The sequence below is a fragment of the Hemitrygon akajei genome, chromosome 10, assembly GCF_048418815.1.
Source record: "Hemitrygon akajei chromosome 10, sHemAka1.3, whole genome shotgun sequence".
NCBI lineage: Eukaryota > Metazoa > Chordata > Chondrichthyes > Myliobatiformes > Dasyatidae > Hemitrygon > Hemitrygon akajei.
In genome coordinates, this window is record NC_133133.1 from 18,986,387 (window position 1) to 19,010,961 (window position 24,575).

Sequence of the window (24,575 nt, forward strand, 5' to 3'; positions counted from 1 at the left end):
TCCTGTGCAGACACACCGAGCTTTGACCTCCCCAGTGGACTCGCAGACATCCACTGAAAGTATATCTGTTACCTTTGTGATTGAGAGAACAAACCATTGAGAAATAGTTTGCATAGTTAAGGTGAAAATAAGGCAGCCTCACAGGATGGAAAAATACAGTGATTACCACCTCTTGGTAATATACGTATTACAGATTATTCAAGAGAAGTTTGTAGAGCGAATTAAAGGGTTCTTTCAGTGCTGTTATATGTTCTGACTGACGGCAGTACATTCATCATCATCCACATGTGTCGAGTCATATGATGTAGGTGATCATGGTCTCATGACCATGATTGTTCTTAGAAAATCTTTACAAGACGGGCAAACCCAGCCATTATTAATACTCTTCAGAGATTGTCGCCTGGTGTCAGTGGTCACATAATCAGGAGTTGTGATATGCACCAGCTGCTCCTTGTCTTCATGTGGCCCTACTCAGGGGGCTAAGCAGGGGCTACACTTTGCCCAAGGGTGACCTGCAGTCTAGCGGAGGGAAGGAGTGCCTTACACCTCCTTTGGTAGAGACGTATCTCCAGATAGTACAATAGCAAGCAAATTAAGCAGCTGATTGAAGTCAGGATGTTCACTGTGATTTTGACTCTCCGCCTCTGGGATGTGTCTATTCTGAGAAACTTCTCTCCACTTGATGTGTCCACTACTGTTGTTTTCACTTGGCATCTAGTGTATCCTGGTATTGCTCTAGCATACGGAAATATAGAAGCTAAGTTTGATTCTCCTGACTGTAGGAATGCAAGGATATTAATCAACGTATAATTATTCAGTGTTTGTTCTGGTCAGCTCATTAGGAAGGATGTGAAAGTTCTAGAGAGGGTGCAGAGGAGATTTACCAGGATGCTGCCTGGATTGGAGAAAGTGACTTGGGAGGATGGGTAGAGCAAGCCAGGGCTTTTCTGTTTGGAGTGAAGGAGGATGAGAGGTGACTTGATAGAGGTGTACAAGATGATAAGGGGCGTAGATCGAGTGGACAGCCAGAGACCGTTTTCTCCGGGAAAGAAAGGGCTGATACAAGGCTAATAGGGAGAGCGAAACAAGCATGGAATGCAGTGGTGGAGAGGCAGAATCACCAGGGACAAAACTGGGCTTGTTTTTGGACAGCAGTGAGCCCCCGGTTCCTCATCTTTGTACTAAATTCCTGTGGTTACCTTCTTTTAAGATATCAATATATTTGTGATCTGAATGAATGTGATTTCCATCAATTTTACTCACAAATACATTTTTCTTTTGCAGAGCATCGCAATTTAAAGATAACTGTTGTAATGCAAGTGGTAAAATATATCCTGTCAATGAAGAAGAAGTAAGTGGCTCATGATTAATGCATCAGACTAATGGCTTATGGATTTGTTTGCCTGTCACTTCGGGAAATAGCACGCACTACTGTGCCCATATATAGTATATCGCTAGGATGCCTAAAACAATTGCACAGTACTTTAGTAATTTTATGTATTGCACTGCACTGCTGCCACAAAAAAAAATTCATGACACTTCTGAGCAATTATAGATCTTATTCTGATATGGGTATCCATAGTGGCCTGAGAGTGGGAAGGGGGCAGAAAGAGGGGAATCATGGTTGGGAGAAGGGGAGGGAGCGGGAAGCACCAGAGAGACATTCTGTAATGATCAATAAACCAATTGTGTGGAGTCAAATGACCTTGCCTGGTGTCTCAGGGCTGGGTGTGTCTGCACCCACACCACCCCCTGCCCCAGCATTCCTTCTCTGCCACTTGTCCCGCACCCCTCCCATGGTGCTCCACCCTCACCATTGCCAGCATCCTTTGCTCCCACCAGATTCACAAACTTGCTCTCTGCTCCACGTTGACAAATACAGTACTGTACAGCAGTCTTAGGTACCCTAGTTATATATACGTTTCCTGAGACTTTTGCACATCAGAACCATGTTTATTATCACTGACTTGCATGTCATGATTTTGTTGTTTTGTGGCAGCAGTGCGGTATGAAGACACGGTAGCATAGCAGTCAGTGTGACACTGTTATAACCCAGGGCGGTCCGGAGCTCAGAGTTCAACTCTGGCATCATCTGTTAAGGCGTTTGTATGTTCTCCCCGTGAACCCTGTGGGTTTCATCAATATACTGGTTAGTTGGTTCATTGGTCATTATGGCACTGAATAGGTGGGTTGCTGGGCGATGCACCTTGTTGAGCCAGAGAGGCCAGTTCCACGCTGTATCTCTAAATAAATAAAATAGGAATAACATGGTAGCGTTCATGGACAATTCAGAAGTCCATTGTCATTGGGGAGAAGGCTATTCCTAAATTGTTAGCTGTGTGTACCTCCTCCATGGTGGTAGTAATCGGAACAGCGTGTGTGAGGGCCCTTCATGATGGATGCTGCCATCTTGAGGCACTGCCTCTTGAGGATGTCCTCGATGGTGGGGAGGCAGCCTGTGATGGAGCTGGCTGAGTCTACGCCCGTCTGCAGCCTCCAGTGATCCTGTGCACATCCCTACCAGGCTGCGATGCAACCAGTCAGAATGCTCTCCACCATACGTCTGTAGGAAGTTGAAAGGGTTTCTGGCAACAGACCCAATCTCCTCAAACTACTGACGAACGGGAGCTGTCAGGATGGCTTCTCCGTAATTGCACCAGTGCGCTGGGCCCAGGGTCGATCCCCGAGATGTGGATGCCCAGGAACTTGAAGCTGCTCACAAACAAGAGAAAGTCTGCAGACACTGGAAATCCAAGTCAACACACACAAGATGCTGAAGGAGTTCAGCAGGCCAGGCAGCATCTATGGCAAAGAGTAAACAGTTGACATTTCGGGCCGAGACCCTTCAGCAGGATTTGAAGCTGCTTATCCTTTCCACTGCTGGTCTCTTGATGCTCTCCCGACTTCCACCAGCAGAAGTCCGCACTCACTTCCTTGGCTGGTCCTGGTTCCTGCTTACAGAATGTGATAGCCTTCACATGAAAACAGGCATACACACCACAAAATACTGGAAACACTCAGTATGTCAGCTAGCATCTGTAATTGTGCAGCAGTAACATTCCAATGCTAAATAGAATCTTCAAACTGAAACATCATCTTTATTTCTCTTTTTAGTTCAAATTCATCTTCAAGTTTATTGTCATCTGACTGTACATATAAACAACGAAACAACATTCCTCCAGACCATGGTGCACCCACAGAACATATATCACACACAACACAGAAAACAAAATGCTTTCAAGAAGGAGCTGGATAGGTATCTTATGGATAGGGGAATCAAGGGATATGGGGACAAGGCAGGAACCGAGTATTGATAGTAGATGATCAGCCATGATCTCAGAATGGCGGTGCAGGCTCGAAGGGCCGAATGGTCTACTTCTGCACCTATTGTCTATTGTCATCACAAGCAAGTTAATAACATTTAATTCAAACTGCATGTGACGTGCACTGCACAGGTGAACAGTACAGTAAGCAGTAACAGCCTGTTGTCCTCGTGACGAGACCTTGATGGTAGCAGGTTATTCATCGGTCTCACAGCCTGAGGGAGGACGCTGTTACCTAGTCAGGCTGTCCTAGTCCTGATGCTCCTGTACCTCCTTCCTGATGGGAGTGGGTCAAAGAGAACGTGGGACAGGTGGTAGGGAGCCTTAACAATGCTTCGGGCCCTTCGTTGTAACAGTCCCAATAAATGTCACAAATAGGAGGGAGGGAGACCCCAGTGATCGACTCAGCGGTCTGCAGAAAGTTGTTCGAATAGAGACAGGGAGCCTTGCACTTTACTTTTGCTACCTGGCCTGCTGTTTCCAGTATTTCCCGATAATTTCAGGTTTCTATTTCTCTTTTATTTTCAATTACTGCTGAAAAAAGATGTGTGCCTGCCTTCGGTTAAATGTTGATAATACCCTAGCGTAGCAGTTAGCAGAAGGATATTACAGCGCCAGCGACCCAGATTAATCTTTGCTCGTGTCTGTAAGGAGTTTGAGCGTTTTCCCCATAACCGCGTGAGTTTCCTTTGGACGCTCCGGTTTCCTCCCACATTCCGAAGATGAACTGGGGAGGAGGTTAGCTCTTTACAGGGTTGTAATTGAATAGCATGAGCTCAGTGCGCCAGAAAGGCCTGTTACCATGCAGTATCTCTCAGTAGAGATAGGGTGAATGTATACAGCCTTTTCCCAGGGAAAGATCATCACAAACTAAAGGGCAGCGGTTTAGGGCAGTAGTTCCCAAACATTTTTTGGGATACACCCCCTTGGCTCCCAGACTATATCCCCAACACTCCTTCTCCCATTCTGGCCGTTACATAAAACAGTAAATTATTTTGATTTACGATGCACAGTGAAAGAAAATAGGAACTGCAAATTCAAAGCAGTGACGAATAATTGCAAAAAATATTAATATTTATTTAAAGCTACAAATAACATTATTTCTTTATTTAATTACAGTAAAAACAATTTTCATCAACAGTTTTAGAAAATACATTAGTAGTCCAACTATCCACTACTTAATTGCTTTTTCACTTCTCAGTGGGAAGGACAGGCTTGTTACAGTGATATCAGCTTCTCAACGTCAGACTGAATGTCACTCAGAAGGAATCTCAGATCCCCACGTTCAGTAACTTGGTCTGTTTCGTTGCTTTGAAAAACGTTGGGTGATTGCACTGAAACTACGCTCCACTAAAAATGATGTTGGAAAGGCAACAAAGAACGTCTTCATCTCTTCCACAGTGCAGGATAACATTCAGAGATTTCTTTCTGCAAACAAAAGGTTTGATACGATTTTGTGAACCTCGGCTTCAGCTCAAAGTAGTGAGATCAGTTCTTCCTCCATCCTTCCTGTTAATTCCTCGTCACAAGTGTTCAGGAATGGATTTATTACCCAGTCTGTATTTGGACAAGAGAAGATTCTGAAATCTCGCTGACATCTTTATGCAGCTCATCCAGGTGAGCACAATATGACTGAAGATCATCACCTGGTGTTCTCTCTCTTTCCCCTCTAACTCAGAGAGGCTTGGAGATTGGAAAAGGTCATGACAGCCAATGTCGCATTTGAATGGGGTTAACTTGAACAGAAATGTGGAGATGACTGATTTAACTTTGATAAGATTCACACCATTTCCTTGCAATTGAGGATCGATTTGATTAAACTTTGTGAATAATTCTGACAAACAAGCAATGTCATGCCTAATACGCTCGAGTTGATTATTGAATGAAGCATTCAGTCTTCAAAGAATTTTATCAGTTTCATAAAGTGCATAAAAGCATCTCAGGCAGTATTCTTTTGAGAGCGATCTGACTTCTATGAGCAACAGCAAGTATTCGGACTGTTCATCATTCTCAATAAAAAGATCTTGAGATAGTCGAGAATAGAGAGCATGGGACTTGATCTTACTTACTGCTGTTTTTAATGTTTTGTGCAGCTGATCACTTAGGTTTTTTTTTCGCAACAAGATCTTGCCAGTGAATATGTTAGGTACAGCTTCTTTCAAGAAAGTAAAAACCCCACAGTGGTATCCTGTCATTGTTGGTGCCCCATCTGTTGCACAAGCAAGAAAGTTGGTGAGCGGAATATCCATCATTTCGGAAAAGTGGCTCAACAACCTGAAATACGACTCACATTTTGTTTCTGTTTCCTGTGCCCTTGTAAATAACAACTCTTAAACCTCACTTTCATCGTTCATGAAGCTAACATAGCCAAGAAGCAAAGATTGGTTGCCTGGCAACATTGATTCATCCAACTACAGAGCAAATTCTGTTGTCCAAAGTATGTTGCATAATGTGTCTGCCACGTTCTCAAACATTTCATCTGTTTGTCTTTAAACGTTGAGTGAACTGCTTTAATTATTTGGTCCGGTGACTATTGCAAAACAGTACTCGCACCTCCCTATTGCTGGCAGAATCAGATCTTCTCCAATTGTGTGGGGCTTTCCAGATTGAGCATGGAGTTACAACGTGTTGTACGAAGCACACAAACCATCACTGCTTTGCTGTGAAGTGCTGGCCAACATGTTTTGAATTTTTTTTGTTCCTGAAAGTTTTTACGAAGTGACTGAAAATTAGAGTATGTGAATTGTTCTAGTTACCACTGTACTACAGCAGTGAATGGTAATAGAGTGTGGGCCAGACCCAGAAATAGCATAATTTTTTCAGTGCAGATCTCTCATGACATGCCAGACACAGAGGTGTCACATTGCATTTCAACAACTATAACACGCTTTGAGCAAAGTCTAAGAAAACACTGGGTTAGCAGAAGATAAGATGATACATGATCGTTGCAATCATTTATGAGGCACTGAGGATCAATTGCTTAAAATAAATAATTAATTTCTAAAATTCAGCCTACAATTCCACAGCTGCCCCCATGTTACTGAACCCCTTCCCCATCACTGCCTCTCATCTTTATCGCCTTGAGAGAAACCCCCACTGCCCGCTTTGGGAACCACCAGATTAGGGTAGGAGGGGAAAGGTCTAGAAGGGTCCTGAGGGATAACTTCTTCACTCAGAGGGCGGTCCGTACATGGAATGAGCTGCCACAGGAAGTGGTTGAGGCAGGTACAATAACAATGTTTAAAGGATATTTGTTTAGAACAGAGGTACAGCATGGTGAGTCGGGCCAAAGGGTCTGCTTCTATGCTTTATGACTCTCTGACTGTGCAAATCCCATTGCAGGAACTGAATGGAAAAATTGAGTGATTCAAAGTCATTGCCTGGGTCATATATTGGCACAAGTGTTACTTCCCTTCTTAGCATCTTTGTGGATGTGATCAAAGCCTTGCTGCTTATTGCATGGCTTGCTTCCTTTGCTGAGGTGCTGGGAACAGACAGAACATTGTGCAAGCAACTCTTCTGGCCTTGTGATGGCAGGAAGGACATTGAAGAAGCAGCAGATGGTGAATAACTCTGCACCAGCAACTCCTGTCTTGGTGCTGAGATACAACCATAAGATGCAGAAGCAGAATTAGGCCATTCAGCCCATTGAGTCAACTACACCATTTGTTTTCTCTCTCAACACCATTCTCCTGTCTTCTCCCTGTAACCTTTGACTCTCTTGTTAATCAAGAACCTATTAACCTCCGCTTTAAATATACCCAATGACTTGGCCTGCATAGTCATCCGTGGCAATGAATTTGACATTCTGGTTAAAGAAATTCCTCCTTATCTCTGTCCTTATGTAGTGAGGCTATGCCCTCTGGTCCTAGACTCCCCCACTATTAGAAACATCTTCTCAACACTCATTCTATCTAGGCTTTCAATATTCGATGTTTCAATGAGATCCCCCTCCCCGCCACCCCACATTCTTCTAAACTCCAAGTACAAACTCAGAGCCATCAAATGCTCCTCATACCAGTATATTAACCCTTTCATTCCTGGGATCATTCTCACGAACCTCCTCTGGACCTTTTCCAATGTCAGCACATCTTTTCATAGATAGGGGACCCAAAACTGCTCACGACACTCCAAATGCTGTCTGGGGCCTTATCAAGCCCCAACATATCATCCTTGCTTTGATACTCTAGTCCTCTTGGAATGAATGCTAACATTGCATTTGCCTTCCTTATTTAGCCTACAAGTTGGCCTTTAGGGAGTCCTGCTCTAGGACACCAAGTCCCCTTGCATCTCCGATTTCTGGATTTGCTCTCTCATTTAGAAAATAGTCTATACCTTTATTCCTTTTACCAAACTGCATGACCATACTCTTAGCCAAACTGCATTCCATCTGCCACTTCATTGCCCATTTTACTAATCTGTTGAAGTTCTTCCTCAAACTCCCTGCGTCAACACCACCTGCCCCTCAACCTTCCTTTGTATCATCCACAAACTTTGTCAGAAAATAACCTGTCCCAATCCATACTTGCCAGATCATTTCTGATACCACCACAATTGGCCTTTCTCCAATTTAGAAACACAACCCAAGGAGCAGGTCTATCCTTTTCCATAATAACCTTGAAACTGATGGTGTTACGATCACTAGATGCAAAGTGTTTCCCGACACAAACTTGTGTCACCTGCCCTGTCTCGTTCCCTAACAGCAGATCAAGTATCAGACATTCTCTCTTCGGGACTTCTATGTACTGATTAACACATTTGACAAACTCCCATCCTGCCATTTTACAGTATGGAAGCCCCAGTCAATGTGTGGAAAGTTAAAATCACCTACTATCACTATCTTATGTTTCTTGCAACAGTCTGCAATCTCTTTACAAATTTTCTCCTCTAAATCCCGGTGGATGTTGGGTGGTCTATAATATAATCACATTAACATGGTCAATACCTTTTGTATTCCTCAGTTCTGCTCATAAAGCCTCACTAAATGAGCTGTCCAGTTTGTCCAGACTGAGCACTGCACATATGCAAAAAACAGTTTATTTTGCCTCCTGGTGGTAATACTATGTAATAAATGTTCAGTGTGTCCCCCTACTGGTTATACAAAGTATAATTCTGGATAGCTCTGGACAATTCTTTGTCCTGCAGTATTTTCTCATTGGTTGACTCTTATCTACAAATTTGAATGGAATTTTCCTTAGTCTGTAGTTTTAAAATCTATTCAGTATATGTAATTGATTTACTTGTTTGTTTATTTATTATTTTTTAATTTTTTTCTCTGCTAGATTATGTACTGCATTGAACTACTGCTGCTGCTAAGTTAACAAATTTCACGTCATATGCTGGTGATAATATGCCTGACTCTGATATAAAGAGCTGCAATAAAAAAAGGCATGGTAGCATGTGGTTAGCACAACACTTTACAGTACCAGCAACAAGGGGTCAATTCCCACTGCTGTCTCTAAGAAGTTTGTACGTTTTCCCCTTGATGGCGTGGGTCTTCTCCTAATTCTCTAGTTTCCCCACACAGTCCAAAGGTGAATTGGTGATTGTAAATTGTCGCATGATTAGGCTAGGGAATAGGGGATTGCTGGGCAATGTGGCTTGAAGTGGTGGAAAGGTCAATCCAATTTGTATTTCAATAAATACATACATAAATACACACATACGTGCATACATTCACACATAAATCGATATATGGGTAGATAAATAGAAAGATAGATATATAAGCAAGCAAATAGAACCATTTTAGATCTTAACTCTTCCTTCCTTTAGTAGACCTCTTTCACCGTCTTTGTTCCATTAACTCTTAATAAAAGTAACAAGTTTAGCGCCTCTTTCCTGACTTCTAAAAGAACCTTGGATTAAAACATCAGAATCCAACATGACCATGGACTTTAGTTCTACTTGGGACACTGGAGGCCACAGTCAGACGAAGCCCATAGCTCCCTGAAAGTGGCAAAACAGTTCGGAAGAATGGTAAAGAAGGCATATTGTATGCCTCTTCTGGAGCACAGGTCACCAGCTGGGAAGTTGTCTTGCCCCATAATTACTTACATCTTCATATTACATGGAGAGAATTCTGCTAGATTAAGTCAATAAAATACTGAACTTGAAAATGTTGCTCTGTTTGGTGAAATGTGTTTTCAAACATTAGTTATGCCCTTCTTGTTCTTCAAAGTTGCACTGCAAGTTGATAGGGTGGTTAAGAAAGTGTATGGTGTGTTGGTCTTCTTAAGCCAGGGGATTGAGTTCAAGAGCTACGAGATAAAAGTCTGGTTAGACCAGACTTGGAGTATTGTGTTCAGTGCCAGTTGCCTCATTATAGGAAGGATGTGGAAGCTTTAGAGAGGGTGCAGTGGAGATTTACCAGGATACTCTCTTGATTAGAGAGCATGTCTTATGAGGATAGATTGAGCAAGCAAGGGCTTTTCTCTTTTGAGTGAAGGAGGATGAGAGATGAATTGATGGACCTTACAAGATGATAAGAGGCATTGATAGAGAGGATAGCCAAGGGACATTTTTCCCAGGGTGGAAAAGGCTAATACTGTAAGAGGAGGAATTACTAAGGTGATTGGAGGAAGTATAGGGAGGATGTCAGAGGTAGTTTGTTTTTTTTTACACAGCAAGTGTTGGGTGTATGGAACACCTTGTCTGGTGTGGTAGTAGAGGCAGATACATTAGGGATTAGATCCATGTATCTATTTTCTGTGTCTATATTGTATTTTGTGTTGCGTGTTCATTATGGTAATCCATCATGTGGGTTGGGGTGTGGTAGAAGCAAATGAGTATAGTTACATATTCACATGTTGTCTTTAGGTCAGTTTGGTCTAGTTGAGAGTTAGAGCAGGGGGTGAGCCAAAGGGTGATATTTGTTGTTGACCACTCTTGGAAGACTAAGATTGTTAATTTCCCTCTAGATTGCTATCATATAGTTATTAGAAAACTTACTTCAAAGGTTCATTTATGACAAAAGTATGAATGCAGTATACAACTCTGAGATTCTCCTTCTCCAGACAGCCATGAAACAAAGAAAAACCATGGAAGTCAGTTCAGAGAGAACCAGCAAACCCAACGGCTGCACAAATATCAACTACACCCCAACCCCCTCCCTCACATGAAACGCAACAAGAACATCGACCCCCCCCACACAAAACACCACAAGAATGTTGACTTGTATGCCCCCCCATAGCATTATAGAAATATAGAAAACCTACAGCACAATACAGGCCCTTCAGCCCACAAAGCTATGCCGAACATGTCCTTACCTTAGAAATTACCTAGGGTTACCCATAGCCCTCTATTTTTTTAAACTCCATGTACCTATCCAGGAGTCTCTTAAAAGACCCTATCGCAGGGGTGTCAAACTCATTTTAGGTCACGGGCCGGATTGAGCAAAATGCAGCTTCATGCGGGCCGGATCAGTCGGACGCGTGCGAACGCAGCTTTCGTTGCCTCCGTTTTTTCAGCCTGCTCTCATGTGTCTCAGTCTCTGCTATAACTACAAAGTGTTTCACTTTACAAATTCCGTTTCTTATGAAGAAGACTGCCGAGCAAGACTGCCGAAAAAACACTAAAAACCCTGAAAACCTGGTACCTGAATAAACTCAGCATTAGCCATATCATACGCCATAGGCGCTTCGATTACTGGGGCCAGGTTTAATAGTAATTAGATATTATCTCACGGGCCAAAGACAATTCCACCGCGGGCCGGATTTGGCCTGCGGGCCTTGAGTTTGACATATATGTCCTATCGTATTCGCCTCCACCACCGTCACCAGCAGCCCATTCCATGTGCTCACCAGTCTCTGCGTAAAAAAAAACTTACCCCTGACATCTCATCTGTACCTGCTTCCAAGCACCTTAAAACTGTGTCATCTCATGGTAGCCATTTCAGCCCTGGGAAAAAGCCTCTGACTGTCCACACGATCAAAGCCTCTCATCATCTTTTTCACCTCTATTATGTCAACTCTCATCCTCCGTTGCTCCAAGGAAAAAAGGCAGAGTTTACTCAACCTACTCTCATAAGGCATGCTCCCCAATCCAGGCAACATCCTTGTAAGTCTCCTCTGCACCTTTCTATGGCTTCCACATCATTCCTGTAGTGGGGTGACCAGAACTGAGCACAGTTCTCCAAGTGGGGTCTGACCAGGGTCCTATATAGCTGCAACATTACCTCTTGGCTCCTAAATTCAATTCCATGATTGATGAAGGCCAATGCACCATATGCTTTCTTAGCCACAGAGTCAACCCGCACAGCAGCTTTGAGTGTCCTATAGACTCGGACCCCAAGATCCCTCTGATCCTCCACACTGCCAAGAGTCCTACCATTAATAGTTGACCTACCAAAATGAACCACCTCACACTTACCTGGGTTGAACTCCATCTTATAAATGGGTTACATTGCCAGTTTTAGTTTCGTTTGTTTTTTTTTATCACTACAAGATCATTCACCTTTTCTGGTTTCTTAAAAAAAAATGATTAAATGTACTCTTTTGAACTTTGGAACTTCATTATTTGAAGCGCCATATAGTGCCAACCTCGTGCTTAGTCTGAGCGAGTTTGGTTCGTTTTCAAGTACTGTAACCACTACATTTAAGAAACTCTTAGATCAGCACATATAACCATATAACAATCACAGCACGGAAACAGGCCATCTCGGCCCTCCTAGTCCATGCCAAACTCTTAATCTCACCTAGTCCCACCTACCCGCACTCAGCCCATAACCCTCCACTCCTTTCCTGTCCATATACCTATCCAATTTTACCTTAAACGACACAACTGAACTGGCCTCTACTACTTCTACAGGAAGCTCATTCCACACAGCTATCACTCTCTGAGTAAAGAAATACCCCCTTGTGTTTCCCTTAAACTTTTGCCCCCTAACTCTCAAATCATGTCTTCTCGTTTGAATCTCCCCTACTCTCAATGGAAACAGCCTATTCACGTCAACTCTATCTGTCCCTCTCAAAATTTTAAATACCTCGATCAAATCCCCCCTCAACCTTCTACGCTCCAATGAATAGAGACCTAACTTGTTCAACCTTTCTCTGTAACTTAAGTGCTGAAACCCAGGTAACATCCTAGTAAATCGTCTCTGCACTCTCTCTAATTTATTGATATCTTTCCTATAATTCGGTGACCAGAACTGTACACAATATTCCAAATTTGGCCTTACCAATGCCTTGTACAATTTTAACATTACATCCCAACTTCTGTACTCAATGCTCTGATTTATAAAGGCCAGCGTTCCAAAAGCCTTCTTCACTACCCTATCTACATGAGACTCCACCTTCAGGGAACTATGCACTGTTATTCCTAGATCTCTCTGTTCCACTGCAATCCTCAATGCCCTACCATTTACCCTGTATGTTCTATTTGGATTATTCCTGCCAAAATGTAGAACCTCACACTTCTCAGCATTAAATTCCATCTGCCAACGTTCAGCCCATTCTTCTAACCGGCATAAATCTCCCTGCAAGCTTTGAAAACCCACCTCATTATCCACAACACCTCCTACCTTAGTATCATCGGCATACTAACTAATCCAATTTACCACCCCATCATCCAGATGGTTTATGTATATTACAAACAACATTGGGCCCAAAACAGATCCCTGAGGCACCCCGCTAGTCACCGGCCTCCATTCCGATAAACAATTATCCACCACTACTCTCTGGCATCTCCCATCTAGCCACTGTTGAATCCATTTTATTACTCTAGCATTAATACCTAACGACTGAACCTTCTTAACTAACCTTCCATGTGGAACTTTGTCAAAGGCCTTGCTGAAGTCCATATAGACTACATCCACTGCCTTACCCTCGTCAACATTCCTCGTAACTTCTTCAAAAAATTCAATAAGGTTTGTCAAACATGACCTTCCATGCACAAATCCATGCTGGCTACTCTTAATCAGATCCTGTCTATCCAGATAATTATAAATACTATCTCTAAGAATACTTTCCATTAATTTACCCACCACTGATGTCACATGGATGATAGAAAAATGGTGGGCTATGTGAGCGGGAAGGGCTAGATTGATCTTATAGTAGGTTAAAAGGTCGACACAACGTCATGGGTTGAAGAGCCTGCACTGTACTGTAGTGCTCTATGTTTAACAAAATTTCCTTTTCGTAAAAGGAAGTGAGAATGCGTAAAGAAATAATTTACATGTTGAGGCAAAATGTAACCAAGTGATTGAAATATGCGAACCTAAAATGAATTGGACTTGGTTTATTATTGTCTTATGTACCAAGATACAATGAAAAGCATTTGTTTGTGTGCCATCCAGACAGATCATTCTGCAGATCAGTACGTCAAGGCTCCACATAAGGAAAGCAGAATATTATTTGATGGGTCCAGAGAAAGTGCAGTATGTCACAGAGACAGTACAATGCAACGGCCATGAAAAGCAGGATTGAAAGATCAGGAGCTCATCTTTAACATATGAGATGTCTGTTCAAGAGTCTTATCACAGCAGGACAGAAGCTGTCCTTGAGCCTGGTTGCTCATGTTCTTAGGCAGTTGTACTCTCTGCCCAGTGGGAAGTAGGAAGAAGAGAGAATGACCAGGGTAAGAAGGGTCCTTGATTATGTTGACTGCTTTCTCAAGGCAGCGCTAAATGAAGACAGAGTCTATGGAGCTGAGGCTGGTTTTCATGATGCACATGATAACAGGTTCAGGAACAGTTATTACCTACAACCATCAGTCTGCTGAACCCCATGGATAACTTCACTCACCTCAACTCTGAACTGATTCCACAACCTATAGACTCTCTTTTGAGGTTCTCATCTGTCTATCTACCTGTGTATTGTTTGCACAATTTGTCTTCATTTCAACACTGGCTGTTTATCGGTCTTTGTTAATGTATAGTTCAAAAAAAATAATTCCATTGTATTTCTTGATTTTCCTGTAAATGCCTGCAAGAAAACGAATCTCAAGGTAGTTTATGGTGACATATATGTTCTTTGATGATAAGTTTATTTTAACTTTGAGACCAGGAGACATTGGCAACTCTGCAGTTTCTTGCAATCTAGCCATACCAAGCTGTGATACATCCAGATAACTTGCTTTTTATGGTACGTCTGTAAAAATTGGTGAGGGTCATATTCTTAACAGTACTCAGACAGCTGACCACAGCACACTTCAAACGTTTTGCTATTGAGTTTTCAGAGTGTGTGATGTTTGACTCTTTGGGTTTTTTTCTCTCAATAGGTCTTTAAAGAAATACCTAGACCATTTCTTCAGTATAGAGCAGGTAACTTGGTACATAGATCACCTGAGAGAGGGATTGTGGCCAGATGGAAACCCTGTATGTCCATCTCCAAAAAGATCTGAAGAAGAAAAAGCCTCTGCAAAAGAAAAGGCTGAAGAAACACTGCTGAGCAAAGTTCCAGGTAAAACTCAGTTATCCTTCCAATTTTTTCCTGCTTAAGGGAGCGGGCCTGAACTTTTTCCAAGGCTGCCAGTCTTCCTGCTGAACCAAAACTTATCAATTTCTCATGGTTAGAGTAATTCCCAGGACTTGCTCCAAAGAAGAGAGGAATTTCCCAGCTGTTTTGCCTTCTCTAGAAAATCAGAAAAACGTTTAGAACAACCAGCTGTTTCATCCTCTGCTAAGTAATGCTAGAAATCCAAAATAAAAATAGTAAACATTAGAACTACCTCCAGAGATTGAGCAGCACATATGGAGAGAGAAACTGTTAACACTTCTGGTCGAAGATTTTTCATTCTGAAGGGCTTCGACAGATACATTTTTAAAATTTATTTGTTTGTTTATTTATTGAGCTGCCCCTTACAGCCCTTAGAGCTGCGCTGCCCTGCAATTTCATGAATTAACCATTGCCTAATCACGGGTCAATTTACAATGACCAGTTAACCTACCAACCGGTACATCTTTGGACTGTGGGAGGAAACCAGAGTCCAAAGAACAAAAGGACAGCAAGGGACAAGATAGATAGATAGATAGATAGATAGATACTTTATTCATCCCCATGGGGAAATTCAACATTTTTTCCAATGTCCCATACACTTGTTGTAGCAAAAACTCATTACATACAATACTTAACTCAGTAATAATATGATATGCATCTAAATCACTAACTCAAAAAGCATTAATAATAGCTTTAAAAAAAAAAGTTCTTAAGTCCTGGCAGTTGAATTGTAAAGCCTAATGGCATTGGGGAGTATTGACCTCTTCATCCTGTCTGAGGAGCATTGCATCGACAGTAACCTGTCGCTGAAACTGCTTCTCTGTCTCTGGATGGTGCTATGTAGAGGATGTTCAGGGTTTTCCATAATTGACCGTAGCCTACTCAGCGCCCTTCGCTCAGCTACCGATGTTAAACTCTCCAGTACTTTGCCACGACAGAGCCCGCCTTCCTTATCAGCTTATTAAGACGTGAGGCGTCCTTCTTCTTAATGCTTCCTCCCCAACACGCCACCACAAAGAAGAGGGCGCTCTCAACAACTGACCTATAGAACATCATCAGCATCTCACTGCAGACATTGAATGACGCCAACCTTCTAAGGAAGTACAGTCGACTCTGTGCCTTCCTGCACAAGGCATCTGTGTTGGCAGTCCAGTCTAGCTTCTCGTCCAACTGTACTCCCAGATACTTGTAGGCCTTAACCTGCTCCACACATTCTCCATTAATGATCACTGGCTCCATATGAGGCCTAGATCTCCTAAAGTCCACCACCATCTCCTTGGTCTTGGTGACATTGAGACGCAGGTAGTTTGAGTTGCACCATATCACAAAGTCCTGTATCAGTTTCCTATACTCCTCCTCCTGTCCATTCCTGACACACCCCACTATGGCCGTGTCATCAGCGAACTTCTGCACATGGCAGGACTCCGAGTTATATTGGAAGTCAGATGTGTACAGGGTGAACAGGACCGGAGAGAGTACGGTTCCCTGTGGCGCTCCTGTGCTGCTGACCACTGTGTCAGACCTACAGTCTCCCAACCGCACATACTGAGGTCTATCTGTCAAGTAGTCCACTATCCAATCCACCATGTGAGAGTCTACTCCCATCTCCGTTAGTTTGTGCTTTAAGATCTTGGGCTGGATGGTGTTAAAGGCACTAGAGAAGTCAAGGAATGTAATCCTCACAGCACAACTGACCCCATCTAGGTGAGAGAGTGATTTGTGCAGCAAATACGTGATAGCATCCTCCACTCCCACCTTCTCCTTATACGCAAACTGAAGCGGATCCCGGGCGTGCCTGGTTTGTGGCCTCAGATTCTGTATTATCAGCCGCTCCATGGTCTTCATCACGTGCGACGTCAAGGCAACAGGTCTGAAGTCATTCAACTCCTTTGGTTGTGGTTTCTTCGGTACCGGGACAATACAAGATGTTTTCCACTGTCTGGGTACTCTTCTCTGATCTAGACTCATGTTGAAGATGCGCTGTAGTGGTTCTCCCAGTTCAGTTGCACAGGCCCTCAGTAATCGTGGGGAAACTCCATCCGGTCCAGCCGCCTTGCTGGTACAGATCTTCCTCAGTTGACCTTCCACCTGTGCAGCCGTAAACCTGGGCGTGGGCCAGGTCTCCTGTGAGTGGATATTTTCCTGTGAGGGAAGTAAGCCTGGTGTGGAGTTCTGCAGTGAGGGTGAGATTGTGCTGTCGAACCTATTGAAGAAGTTGTTCAGCTGGTTCGCTTTCTCCACATCTCCACTTATGTTTGCCCCCCGCTTTGCACCACATCCGGTGATGATCTTCATCCCATCCCACACCTCCTTCATGCTTTTTTCCTGCAGCTTTTGTTCTAACTTCCTCCTATACTGCTCCTTTGCCCCCCTTATCTGTACTCTGAGTTCCTTCTGAACTCTTTTAAGCTCCAACCGATCACCATCTTTAAAGGCCCTCTTCTTCTGGTTTAGGAGGCCTTTGATGTGACTAGTGATCCAGGGCTTATTATTGGGATAGCAGCGAACAGTTCTAACAGGAACAACCGCATCCACACAAAAATTAATATAGTCCGTTGTGCATTCAGTGACCTCCTCAACGCCCCCACAGAGCCCCCCTTGCAGTACATCCCAGTTAGTAGTACCGAAGCAGTCTCTCAGGGCCTGTTCAGCTTCAGGAGTCCACTTTCTAAAAGAGCGTGTGGTAGTGGGATGCCTCATCACAATTGATTTATATCTTGACTGTAACAAAACCAGGTTGTGATCAGCTTTCCCCAGTGCAGGCAGCGGGGATGCACTATATGCATCCTGTACGTTTGCATACAGCAGGTCAATAGTCCTGTTACCCCTGGTGTAACAATCCACGTACTGGGAGAAAGCAGGTAGTGTCTTGTCCAAAGTCACATGGTTGAAGTCCCCTGTAATTAACACCAGTGCCTCAGGGTGTTGTGTCTGAAGCTTAGCAACGGCGGAGCTGATGACGTCACACGCTACCGTTGCGTCGGCACGCGGCGGGACATACACAATCACCGCAATGACGCTGGCGAATTCTCGAGGCAGGTAAGATTGATCCTATTGTAGATTAGCATGGAGCTGAAAGAGATGGGAGAGATCTTAAATGGAGTTTTTGTATCCGCATTTACTCAGGGACAGACACAGTCTACAGAACTGAGGCTAAACAACAGAGGGGTCATGGACCATGTACGGATTGTGGAGGAGTAGGTTCTTGCTGTCTAGATGGCTGTAGAGCTTGTTTCTGTGCTCTATTTATATTACAAATGGGGATATTTTGACAACATAAGCTGCAGGGAAAGGAGAAAGGGGGAAGAAAACAGAAGAAACATAGAAAATAGGTGCAGGAGTAGGCCATTCGGCCCTTCGAGCCTGCACCGCCATTCAGTATGATCATGGCTGATCATCCAACTCAAAACCCTGTACCTGCTTTCTCTCCATACCCCCTGATCCCTTTAGCCACAAGGGCCATATCTAACTTCCTCTTAAATATAGCCAATGAACCGGCCTCAACTGTTTGTGGCAGAGAATTCCACAGATTCACCACTCTCTGTGTGAAGAAGTTTTTCCTCATCTCGGTCCTAAAAGGCTTCCCCTTTATCCTTAAACTGTGACCCCTCGTTCTGGACTTCCCCAACATCGGAAACAATCTTCCTGCATCTAGCCTGTCCAATCCCTTTAGAATTTTATATGTTTCAATAAGATCCCCACTCAATCTTCTAAATTCCAGTGAGTATAGAACGTCTCCGGTGGAAGCTCAGGTAGATTGAAGGACTCAGGTGGTACTATACCAATAAATCTTTTAAATCCAGAACTTTACATGAAATTATACAAAATTATCAGGGGTATAGATAACGTATACAAAATTATGAGGAGTGTAGACAGGGTAAATGCAAGCAGGCTTTTTTCACTGAGGTTGGGTGAGACTAGAACTAGAGGTCATAGGTTAAGGATGAAAGGTGAAATATTTAGGGGACCCTAAGAGGAACTTAGTCACTCAGAGGGTGGTGAGAGGAGACTGGAGCACCCAGCAGAAACGCACAAAATCCTCACAGACAGCAGTGGGAATTGAACCTGGGTCGCTGGCGTTGTAATAGCGTTAACCGAACCACCACACTGCCATGCTGCCCTACGTTAACTTGCACTAACATTAAAACACAGACATTGAAATTTAGCTCAACCTATCAATTTATCACAAGTATTGCCATTTACTGTGACCTTGGTCTCTTTGCTCACCACAGGGTGTGTGTATGTGTGTCATTTTAATTTGATTACAAGTTTTGACTGTGGAAATTTACAGAAATGGATGTGGATGACACAAAATTAGGACATGTTGATGGAGGTTGTCGTGGATCACAGGGAGCTCTTGATCAGCTAGGGAAGTGGGCCAAGAGATGGTAAATGGATTTCAATATAGAAAAGTGTGAGAACTGGAAAGCCAAAGCTAACTAGAACCTCTACTATGAATGGTAGGGCAGCAGGGGATGAAATGGAACTGCAGGGCAAGTGCAGAGCTCATTGAAAGCAGTGTCATAGGTGGACAGCATGTAGGCCTTCATCAGTCAGAGCTCTAAGTACAGGGGTTGGGGCATTATGGTGCAGTTGTATGGTTCACACTTGGAGTACTGTGTACAGTATTGGTCCCTGTACAGGAAATGGGGTTAAGCTGGAATGAGTGTAGAAAATATTCTATTTACAAGGGTATTGCCAGGACTAGAGGGGCTGAAGTACACGAGCGGTTGGCCAAGCTGGGTTTTTACTTCTTGGTATGTAGGAGGATGGGGGGGGGGGGGGGTAACAAGGTTCCCTCTCATTGTATTTACAGCTGCGCAGACCAACCATTGCGCTGAGCAGGAAATCTGCATGCGGCCTGAAAACTGCACGTCACTTAAATGTAATAATATGCATACTATGAATATTTAGAATGAAAACTCAAAAGTCGCATACTTTACATTTTATTTATTAATAGAAGGGTGTAATGAAACACAATACAACAAAGTAAATCTTCAACATTTCGTGAACTTTTTTTCGCCTGTCTTTATTCCAGCTGAGCGGCAAGAAAGACTGTGTGGATGGGAGCATTTCGGTTACTGCGCAGCCTAGGGGGAGCAGTGGACGGTGTCCTTATAGAAGTGTATAAAATAATGAGTGGTAAAGATGAGGTGGATGGTAACAGTCTTTTCCCCAGGGTAATGGAGTCTAAAACTAGTGGGCATAGGTTGAGGGCAAGAGGGGAAAGATTTAAAAGGGGGTTTTCATGCGGAGGCTGGTGAGTATATGGAACTAGCTGCTGAAGGAGGTGGTTGAGACAGGTACGATGGTATTATTTAACGATAGGCAATTGGAGGGAAAGGCTTAGGGATTATGGTCCAATCACAGGAAATTGGGACTGATTGGGTGGGCACCATGATTGGCATAGACTCATTAGGCCAAGGACTCACGTCTGTGCTGTATGACTCTATGAAGTTTCTGGAAACCTGAAATAAAAACAGAAAATGCTAGAAATAGTCAGCAAGTTTGACTGCATCTGTAGACACAGAAATAGAATTATTCACCATTTTATCATCAAGTTGGTGATCCTCACTGTGTTTTATTTCAGTAATTTTTCGCACGATTTTTCATGGAAATGAAATTGTCAGCAATCTATTTAACATATTTCAAGATACGGAAGCCAATAAGAGATTAGTATATGTAAGTACCACAAAAACTCTCCACCTTCTCTTACTATATGCAGTTGACAGCTTAAGACTGTTGTTTGCAAGATTGTCAAATGTGTCATGACAACAACCTTTCCCTCAATGTCAGCAAAACAAAAGAGCTGCTCATTGACCAGGAATGGGGGGGGGGGGGGGGTGGACAGTGCACAAGCTCCTGTCTTCATCAATAGTGTTGAGGCTGAGAAGGTTAAAAGTTTCATGTTCCTGGAGTGAATATCACCAGTATCCTGTCCTGATCCAACCACATTGATGTCACGGCCAAGAAGGCTCACCAACACCTCAACTTCCTCAGGAAGCTAAAGAAATCTGGCTTGTCCTGTCAACCCTTCCCACTATAGGAAGCATCTTATCTGGATACGTAACGGCTTGGGATGGTGACCACAAAAACCTGCAGTGAGTTGTGGACACTGCTCAGCAGATCACAAAACCAACTTACCCTCCATGGATTCGGTCTATACTTCACCATGCTTCTATGTCTGCCAGCATCATCAAACCTTCCACCTACCCAGACATTCTCTCTTCCCCTCCTCCCATGGGGAAGAAGGTACAGAATCCTGAAAGAACGTACCACCAGGCTCAAGGGCAGCTTCTAAGCTGCTGTTATAAGACTAATAAATAGTTCCATAGTGTGATAAATTGGACTCTTGATCTCACAACCTACCTCACTATTACACCTTACCGTTTGCCTGCACTGCACTTTCTCAGTAGCTCATACACTTTATTCTGCATTCTGCTATTAGAACATGGAAACATAGAACATAGAAAACCTACAGCACAATACAGGCCCTTCAGCCCTCAAAGATGTGCTGAACATGTCCTTACCTTAGAAATTGCCTAGGGTTACCCATAACCCCTCTATTTTTCTAAGCTCCATGTACCTATCCAGAGTCTCTTAAAAGACCCTATCGTTTCCACCTCCACCACCATCGCTGGCAGCCCATTACACGCTCTCACCACTCTCTTTGTAAAAAACATATCCCTGATATCTCCTCTGTACCTGCTTCCAAGCACCTTAAAACTGTGCCCTCTCGTGCTAGCCATTTCAGCCCTGGGAAAAAGCCTCTGACTATCCACTCGATCAATGCCTCTCTCCATCTTGTTTTACTGCGTTCTACTTCAATACACTGTGTAATAATTTGATCTGTATGAAGAGAATACAGGACAGGTTTTTCACTCAGCCTTTGTACGTGACAATAATAAACCAATTCCAATTCCGTTGGTTCAGAACTCAGTCTAGGTACTTCAGCACGATGGGGAGCTTGTCCAGGAGATGTCCACCTGTCATTTGGATGAAATGTTAAACCAAGGTCATGTCAGAGGAAAAATATGATTCTTCCCATGTCCTGCCTTTGTTTCACCTTCAACCGTCATCATTAAAATTCATCGCACCTTGCTATCATTGCATTCAAAATGGCTGTCACATTTTCTATATGACCATGTCTCACATTCTCTCATTGACCACAAGGTGCTCTAGGGTATACAGAGAATGGTCCGAGAAACAAGAAACTATCCAGTGAGTGGCAGTTCTGTGGGAGAAAATGCCTTGTTAATGAGAGAGGTCAGAGGAGAATGGCCAGACTGGTTCAAGCTGACAGGAAGGCGACAGTAACTCAAATAAACACAAGTTACAACAGTAACACACACAAAACAAGAGAAAATCTGCAGATGCTGGAAATCCGAGCAACGCACACAAAGTGCTGGAGGAACTCAGCAGGCCAGGCAGCATCTGTAGAAAAAAGTACAGTCGACGTTTCGGGCCGGACAGGCTGAGGAGTAGATTTGAAAGGTGGGGGGAGGGGAGAGAGAAACGCAAGGAGATAGGTGAAACCTGAAGGGGGAGGGATGAAGATATGTTCTCAGAAAGGATACAGGGCTGTGATAGTGGGTCTGGGTGAGCATGTCGATTCGGAGAGCAGCAGGGATCACAGAGGGGGAGCAGTGAGGGAGAGTTTCACCAAACCCCCGTCGAAGAGAAGATTTAAACTTCTTCAGGGCAGGCATCCCTGGAAAAGACACAAAAATGCTGGAGGAACTCAGCAGCTCAAGCAGGATCTATGGAAATGAACAGTCAATGTTTTGGGCCGAAACTCTCCTTCATGACAACAGTGGTGTGTAGAAGAGCATCTCTGAATGCATATCGCATCAAACCTTGGAAGTGGATGGGCTACAGCAGCAGAAGACCACAAACTTACACTCAGTGGCCACTTTACTAGGTACAAGAGGTGTCTAATAAAGTGGCAACTGAGTGTATTTGGAGTGTGTTAGGTTTGGATTCATTTCATTGATTTCTGGGATAAATAGATTGTTCTGTGAGGAGAGATTAACATTGGACAGTACTCAGTGGAGTTTAGAAGAATGCGAAGGGGAACATACAAGGTTTTGAAAGGGATTGTCAGGATAGATCCTAGCCGGAAATTCTGGAATTAAGCAGCATGGTCTCAGGATACTAGGTCAGATATTTAGCAATGGGATAAGGAGAACTTTAATTGAGTAGGCTTGTAAATCTTCACAATTCGGTACATCAGAGTTTGGATGATCAGCTGTTGTGATGTTCAAGCCACAGACCGACAGATTTTTTAAAAAAACTATATAGATCAGGTTGGCACAGTATCTGCCAAAGTCCTGCTGAATAATGCAACATGCTGGAACACTGGAATCTACTGAATAAGTTAAGTGTGTTCTGTTTCATTTTCATGTGAGTTTTCTCTCACAAATACAGCTGATCTCTGATGAAAAGTATAAGAATTTTGTCTTATCTTTTTTTTTACTCAATTGAGATTTGTAGTGAGCTATGGGTACTGGCTTCCAAGTTGTGCTTTTTCCTTTCTGTGTTCATTGAAACATCACACTAACATTTAAAACATAGAGCATAGAACATAGACTTCAGGAAGGGTAAGACGAAGGAACACGTACCAATCCTCAGAGGGATCAGAAGTGGAGAGAGTGAGCAGCTTCAAATTCCTGGGTTCAAGATCTCTGAGGATCTAACCTGGTCCCAACATATCGATGCAGTTATAAAGAAGGCAAAACAGTAGTTATACTTTATTAGGATTTTGAAGCGATTTGGCATGTCAACAAATACACTCAAAAATTTCTATAGATGTACCTTGGAGACCATTCTGACAGGGTGCATCACTGTCTGGTATGGAAGGGCTACTGCACAGGACCGAAAGAAGCTGCAGAGGGTTGTAAATTTAGTCAGCTCCATCTTGGGTAGTAGCCTCCAAAGTACCCAGGACATCTTCAAGGAGCAGTATCTCAGAAAGGCAGTGTTCATTATTATGGACCTCCAGCACCCAGGGCATGCCCTTTTCTCACTGTTACCATCAGGTAGGAGGTACAGAAGCCTGAAGGCACACACTCAGCGATTCAGGAACAGCTTCTTCCCCTCTGCCATCCGATTCCTAAATGGACTTTGAAGCTTTGGGCACTATCTCACTTTTTAAAAAAAAATATTCAGTATTTCTGCTTTTGCACATTTTAAAACATCTATTCAATATACACAATTGATTTACTTGTTTATTGACTATTATTATGTTTAATTTTATTTATTTTTCTTCTATATTATATATTGCATTGAACTGCTGCTGCTAAGTTAACGAATTTCACGTCGCATGCCGGTGGTGATCTGATTCTGGTTCTGATGTAACAGTACAGCACAGGAGCAGGTCCCTCAGCCCACAGTATTGTGCTGAGCCAATTAAATCATTAATCAAATGACCAATCTAACCAATCCCCTCTGGCTGTACAATATCTATATCCTTCCATTTTCCTCACATTCATGGGTCTATCGAAATATCTGTTTCTAATGTTTCTAATGCTTCTGCCTCTCACACCGCTCAGGCAGCACATTCCATGCTCTCTATATGAAAAAAACTTGCTCCTCAAATCTCCTTTGAAATTACCCCCTCCCCACCTTAAATGCATGCCCTCTGATATTAGACATTTCAACTCCGGGAAAATGACATTGTCTGTCCACTCTGTCCGTGCCTCTCATAATCTTATACCTCAGCCTCCGTCACTCCAGGGAACACAAACTAAGTTTGTCCAACCTCCCGTTATAGCCCATGCCCTCTAATCCAGGCAGCGTTCTGGTAAACCTCTCCTGCACC

At 43.2% G+C, this 24,575-nt stretch overlaps 1 protein-coding gene across 1 annotated transcript in view; it reads left to right on the top strand.

Annotated features, from left to right (window-relative positions):
• The window catches only part of LOC140734195 (uncharacterized), a 113,022-nt gene that overhangs the window by 83,187 nt on the left and 5,260 nt on the right, over positions 1-24,575 (top strand). The window contains exons 13-15 of the mRNA XM_073057847.1: positions 1,285-1,351; positions 14,538-14,719; positions 20,346-20,437. Coding sequence (XP_072913948.1) covers positions 1,285-1,351; positions 14,538-14,719; positions 20,346-20,437 — 341 coding nt within the window. The remainder of the gene's footprint in view (positions 1-1,284; positions 1,352-14,537; positions 14,720-20,345; positions 20,438-24,575) is intronic.